The following is a 5902-nucleotide window of genomic DNA, read 5'->3' as shown; positions in this document are numbered from 1 at the left end:
GGTCCGGGCCCGCGGCCGCGCACGTGTTTTGGGGCCGGGGATGGATGGGTGGATGGATGAATGGGCAAGGAGCGGGCCCCACACGTGTGTTGGGCCGGGGCGCTGCTCACCCGCCCGGTGCCGCCCGCAGGCTCGTGTCGGGGTCCGGAGACATCAAGCTGACCAAAGATGGCAACGTGCTGCTGCAGGAAATGGTGAGCTGGGGCTGATCCTCGCAGGGGGGATTTAGGGAGGGACGAGCGCCTTCGGGTGAGGGAGGATCGCGTCCCCCCACTGCGCCACCTTTATCCATTGAAAGCAAAATGTCTCTTGGGAGGAGGATAAAGAAGTAAGCGCAGCTTAAGGCAATACTGTAAAGAAAATAATGGTAAAAATATAAATGGCACCATAAAATGAGTAAAATAACCAGCCAGAGGAGTAGCAAACCAGTTAGGGTATGTACAGCACTGATCATGCAGAGATAAATAAATTCACTCCAGACACAATGGATTTAGTGCCAGCCTGGTTGTGATGGTGCATCCCTTCTCTGTCAAGCTCACAGTGAGCTGAAGACTGGTTTGGCTTTGAGCACTCAATATTTTTGTGTATAGATGCATAATCTGAGGGGAAAACTGTTATATGGATTAATTCAATCACTTTACTGTCAGAGTGATTGTTGGTTTTTGTTCAAACCTGTTGAATTGCCATAAACCATTAAAACATCACCTCCAGTTTTTTCTTAGCTGATCTCGGATTTTTGTTTGCTGTACACCGCAGTGAAACTTAACTGCTCAGCTTCTTATTTTTTGTCTAGCAAATCCAACACCCCACGGCCTCCTTGATAGCAAAAGTAGCAACAGCACAGGATGACATCACTGGAGATGGCACCACCTCAAATGTCCTCATCATTGGAGAGCTCCTAAAGCAGGCAGATCTTTATATTTCTGAGGTGTGTATGCAGTGTTCTTTTGTAGGTGTGCAAGTTAAAAGCTTCACTGAGACCCTTCAGCTTTTGTTTGTTTGTTTGTTTAATGTTTTAATAGGAGTGAAACATACATATATTGTTCTGCTTAAAATGAGAAGATGTAAAAACGGGGAAAAGCTGGAGGAGAGGACTTAAAACTTGTTCAAAATCAACCCCACTTATTGTGGCTACTGTAGCTTTCAAGGTTTTGTGTGATAGCTGCTCTTACTTTGTTTTGTGTGAGTCAAAACACTTCTTGTGTGTTAAAAAGGAGCTCCTCCCTGAGGGCAGGTGGACATTGATCCTGCACAGCGAACACCCAAGTGTGCTTTGTAGTTCCCTTAGTTTCAGTTCTGTGCTAAATTAATCTGTACTTTTCCTCTGCGTTGGAAGGATTTGCATTCCTTTTATATGTATTCAGAAGGACAGAACACCTTGCCTGTGTAGCACATTCCCTGTGCTTTGCCATTACGTGGAATCTTGCAACCATGGGTGTGGAAAAAGGACTATTTTGTCTCCCACTGTCCAATAATTTCTCTTTCCTTGCCTTAGGGTTTGCACCCTAGAATAGTTGCAGAAGGGTTTGAGATTGCCAAGGAAAAAGCACTTGAGGTTTTGGAGCAGGTCAAAGTGTCCAAGGAGATGGACAGGGAGACCCTCATAGATGTTGCCAGGACATCCCTCCGGACTAAAGTCCATGCTGAGCTTGCTGACATCCTGACAGAGGTGAGTGTCCCTGTCACCTCTGCCTCTTTGTGTGAAGAGATCCAGCTTTTAAAGTGCTGGGATGATGATTTGAAGTGTGAAAGATGTGAACTTGCACTAATGGTCATTTTGGGACATTTCCCCTCCCCTGTGTTGCAGGCTGTGGTAGATTCTGTTCTGACAGTCAGAAAACCAGGTGAGCCCATTGACCTGTACATGGTGGAAATCATGGAGATGAAGCACAAATCAGAAACAGACACAACGTAAGTCAGGAGGGTCCTTGAGCTGAGGTTTGAGCAGCCTGGGGAGTTCTGGTTTCTCTTTAGGGTATCCTAAAGCTGCCACTGGAGGAGTTGCTGAGAAGAAAGGCAGAAATACAGATTTCAGCCTTAAATATCTTGGCAGAAGTTGCTCAGTCACTGAACTTGATTCCTTGATGAAATTATTGAATAGCAAAAAGCAACACTGGCCTAACGATGTTGGAGAAATGCTCTTTTTTCTTAGTGGCTGGGGCTTGATGATGCTTTAGGTTGGCATCTGTTAAATACAAAGCAGCATTTACTAAATGGAAACTGAATTGTGGATTGGATATTCCATAGGCTTTCCATTTCCCTCAGTGCATGGGTGAATTCTGCACTAGCTTTCCTCAGTAGCTGATGCAGTCAGACACCATGCCAGAGCAAATTCCTTTTTTTCCACTGTGCCTGGTGTGCTTTTTTTATGGGAATGGGCATGCCCTTGGAAGGGGAATACATAATCCTTGTTCACTGCCAGCACAGGCAGTGCCCGGGCAGTTTGGGTTGGACCAGGTCCATTCTCTGACCAGCCTGCACTCCATGAAATTATATATTTACATACATTCATTGACACAAAAATGGTTTTAATCTCACAGGCTGATCAGAGGGCTGGTTCTGGATCATGGAGCTCGCCACCCTGACATGAAGAAAAGAGTGGAAGATGCTTTTGTTCTTACCTGCAATGTGTCTCTGGAGTATGAGAAAACGTGAGTACACAGCAAATGCTCATGTCCTAAGGATTTTTATTTGAGTTGTGCTTAAATACCAACCAAAAGGTCTGTGAAGGTGAAAGGTGAAGCTCCTTCTGCAGCCCTCTTGGGAAAGGCGATGGGTGAAAAAATGGCTCTGAGAGGCAGAGCTTCACAGTGGTTTTTATTTTGTTGTGTGATCACAGAAAGGCTGAAAATCCCTGTTTTCTTGGGCATAATTTTATATTCTACAACAAACACATAAATACACTTCAGAGTCCTCTCAGTTTCAAGTGTCTGCCTTATTTTTTGAAGTGGAAAAGCTCTGAACTAGAGAGCAGCAACAGCAGTGTGGGTTGGGGGGACTGGTTTGGTTTGGGTTGGTTTCTTTAGAATGTTGCTGAAAGGCTCATTCCTTAAGTTTATTTCTACAGCAGAGAGGAAGTTTTCTCACTGCTTTTTTGTGGGTTTTTTCCCCCTTCAGAGAGGTGAGCTCTGGATTCTTCTACAAAAGTGCTGAAGAGAGGGAGAAGTTGGTGAAAGCAGAAAGAAAGTTCATTGAAGACAGAGTCAACAAAATCATAGAGTTGAAAAGAAAAGTCTGTGGTGACTCAGACAAAGGATTTGTTGTGATCAACCAGAAGGTGAGATGAAGAGAATAACTAAAATTCAATTTGGAAACTAATTTCCTTGGCAAACCAAGTGCTGTGTGACTCACCTGGTACAGTTATCGAGACAGAATTAGCTAAATTTAGGCTGGTATTTCTGAATGTAATGTACAGTTCCTACTTGAGATCTTCTTTAAGCCTCGAGGAAGAACTTATTAGTGTCACACTGAGAGAAGGTGTTTTTAGCTTTGTCCTTATGCTGATGGTCACTTTCTTTGTTTCCAGGGAATTGACCCATTTTCCCTGGATGCACTTGCCAAAGAAGGAATTGTAGCTTTGAGGAGAGCTAAAAGGAGGAACATGGAAAGGTCAGTTTTGGGGAGAGGAGAGGGTACAATAACTGAGACAGTGAGTCAAGCCTGGCTTAAATCCACCTTTGAGGGCTTGGACTAAGAATTCCACTTCAGTCTGGGCAGCTCTTCCTGGTGTAACTCAGGGCATTTTGAGCTCTCAGGATGCTTTCAATGCAGACATCTACAGAGGAGACTTAATCCTACAAGCTTATTTTTTAAAGAGCTCTTCCATGAACAAAACCAAACTGTTCCAAGCCTGGTATCTGCATGCTGAAATACTGCACTTATTGTCAGTGACTTTGGGTTTTATTGAACATGAAACTGAGCTTGTACCTGTTCTCTGTCAGATTGACCCTGGCCTGTGGTGGCACTGCCATGAATTCTGTGGAGGATCTCACTCCTGACTGCCTGGGACACGCAGGGCTTGTCTATGAGTACACCCTGGTGAGTGACCAAGTGTTTGGAGAGAGTGAATTTAAGAGAGTATTGAATTAAAACCTCATGGAAATAAAGTTCTGCTGCTTTTCCTAAGTGCTGTCAGTGCAAAACCGAGCCTGGAAGCATCCAGTTCATTGATTTGTGTCCACATTGCTGAAGCAAGTGGCTGACAGGTGAACATAACCCTGTTTTCCACAGGGAGAGGAGAAATACACCTTCATTGAGAAGTGTGAGAACCCCCGCTCCGTGACCCTGCTCATCAGGGGCCCCAACAAGCACACGCTCACCCAGATCAAGGATGCAGTGAGGGATGGGCTGCGGGCTGTGAAAAATGCCATCGAGGATGGTGAGTCCCCTCCCTATTAATCATGTTAAGGACCTGTAGAAATCATCCCAAAATTAGGAAATTATCTATCAGCTTCCTTGGTTCCTGCTCCAATCCAAGCCCAAGCTGAATGTTAAGTGATTTTACAGTTCTGCAACCCTGTGTTTGCAAGTGGTTGATACCTGTGTAAGTACTTGCCTGTTGAAGTGTAAGATGTGGAGGGAAGAGATCAAACTGCACTAAAAATGAGCTGTTTGAACTGAAATAGGTGCTTTTCCCTTGCAGGATGTGTGGTGCCAGGAGCAGGGGCACTGGAGGTGGCAGTAGCCAATGCTCTTGTGAAACACAAACCCAGTGTGAAAGGAAGAGCCCAGCTCGGAGTTCAGGCTTTTGCTGATGCTCTGCTCATCATTCCTAAGGTATAAGGAGTTCCTGGGTGATGAAGTGGCTTTAAAGCACACACAGACTCACTGCTTTTTCTGCTGGAGAGCTCTGTAATTAGCAAAATGAAGCCAATCTCTCTGTTCTGCGTCAGGTGCTTGCTCAGAACTCGGGATATGATCCCCAGGAGACGCTGGTGAAGGTCCAGGCTGAACACGTGGAGTCGGGGCAGCTCACTGGGGTTGATCTCAACACTGGTAAGGACTCCCTCAGCCACAGTGTGATGCTCCAGGTAGAACCTGGCTCAGCTCTGTGAAGAACAAAGTGCTCTGAATGCAGAAAGTTTGACCTTTATTCACAAAAAGCTGCCCAGAAGCCTTGGCAGTCAGGCTGTTGTAGTTCAGTGCATTGTGGTTTGGGGTTTTTAGAGGATAAAGCACATGGTAACACTGTTGGATACAGTGGCTGATGTCAGATGTCAGCCAGCAGAAAGTCTCTGTGTGAGCTGGTTATTTAAAGGCTAATTCACTTGTGTGGCAGGGGAGCCAGGGGTGGCTGCAGCAGCTGGAATCTGGGATAATTACAATGTCAAAAAGCAGCTGCTTCATTCATGGTAAGGCTGAGAGTGTTTCACTTCAAACATTACTCTGGGTGTGTTTAAGTGATGTAAAACTGGGGATCCCATGTACAAGAAGATGTCTTGAAACACGAAAATGAAGCTGAGTTTGGCAATTGTAACAATATTTCTTTCCTGTTTCTAGCACGGTGATTGCCAGCAACATTCTCTTGGTGGATGAAATCATGCGAGCTGGGATGTCCTCTCTGAAAGGCTGAGCTGGAGCTGCTCTTGGGCCAGAGGCAGCTCCAGCAGTGCCCTGTGGAATTTCTCCAAGGAATCCACCCCAGGGCCCTGACCTTGGCTGTGGTGGATGTCCCAGCACCAGAAGTCGCTCTGCCATGAGGGGCAGCCCCTTTGGTAACACGGCCACTCAAAATCTTAGCAACTCAATCAAAGATTTGGCTCTAAAAAGGAGTTACTTATTTTTATTTCACTGAACTGTGTGGCTTTCCATTTTTACCCAATAAACTGTTCTGTTCTGTGCTTTGGGTGTCTGTTCTTTAACCTTCACCCCCTCCTGAACATTCTGCAGTGGGGGGCTGCAT

The 5902-nt window shown here is 45.5% G+C and overlaps 1 protein-coding gene across 1 annotated transcript in view; it reads left to right on the top strand.

Annotated features, from left to right (window-relative positions):
- LOC103621592 (T-complex protein 1 subunit zeta) overlaps positions 1-5841 on the top strand; it is a 19447-nt gene extending 13606 nt beyond the window's left edge. The window contains exons 2-14 of the mRNA XM_008640426.2: positions 131-194; positions 794-928; positions 1496-1669; positions 1808-1911; positions 2541-2651; positions 3118-3277; positions 3527-3609; positions 3942-4038; positions 4231-4378; positions 4643-4776; positions 4893-4995; positions 5279-5351; positions 5500-5841. Of these exons, the coding sequence (XP_008638648.2) occupies positions 131-194; positions 794-928; positions 1496-1669; positions 1808-1911; positions 2541-2651; positions 3118-3277; positions 3527-3609; positions 3942-4038; positions 4231-4378; positions 4643-4776; positions 4893-4995; positions 5279-5351; positions 5500-5572 (1459 nt within the window). The 3' untranslated portion in view covers positions 5573-5841. The remainder of the gene's footprint in view (positions 1-130; positions 195-793; positions 929-1495; positions 1670-1807; positions 1912-2540; positions 2652-3117; positions 3278-3526; positions 3610-3941; positions 4039-4230; positions 4379-4642; positions 4777-4892; positions 4996-5278; positions 5352-5499) is intronic.
- The last annotated feature ends 61 nt before the right edge of the window (positions 5842-5902 follow it).

The sequence above is a fragment of the Corvus brachyrhynchos genome, unplaced genomic scaffold (assembly GCF_000691975.1).
Source record: "Corvus brachyrhynchos isolate BGI_N302 unplaced genomic scaffold, ASM69197v1 scaffold99, whole genome shotgun sequence".
In the NCBI taxonomy this organism is placed as follows: Eukaryota; Metazoa; Chordata; class Aves; order Passeriformes; family Corvidae; genus Corvus; species Corvus brachyrhynchos.
The sequence above is the reverse complement of the archived record's forward strand: the minus strand, read 5'-3'. Positions and strand labels throughout refer to the sequence as shown.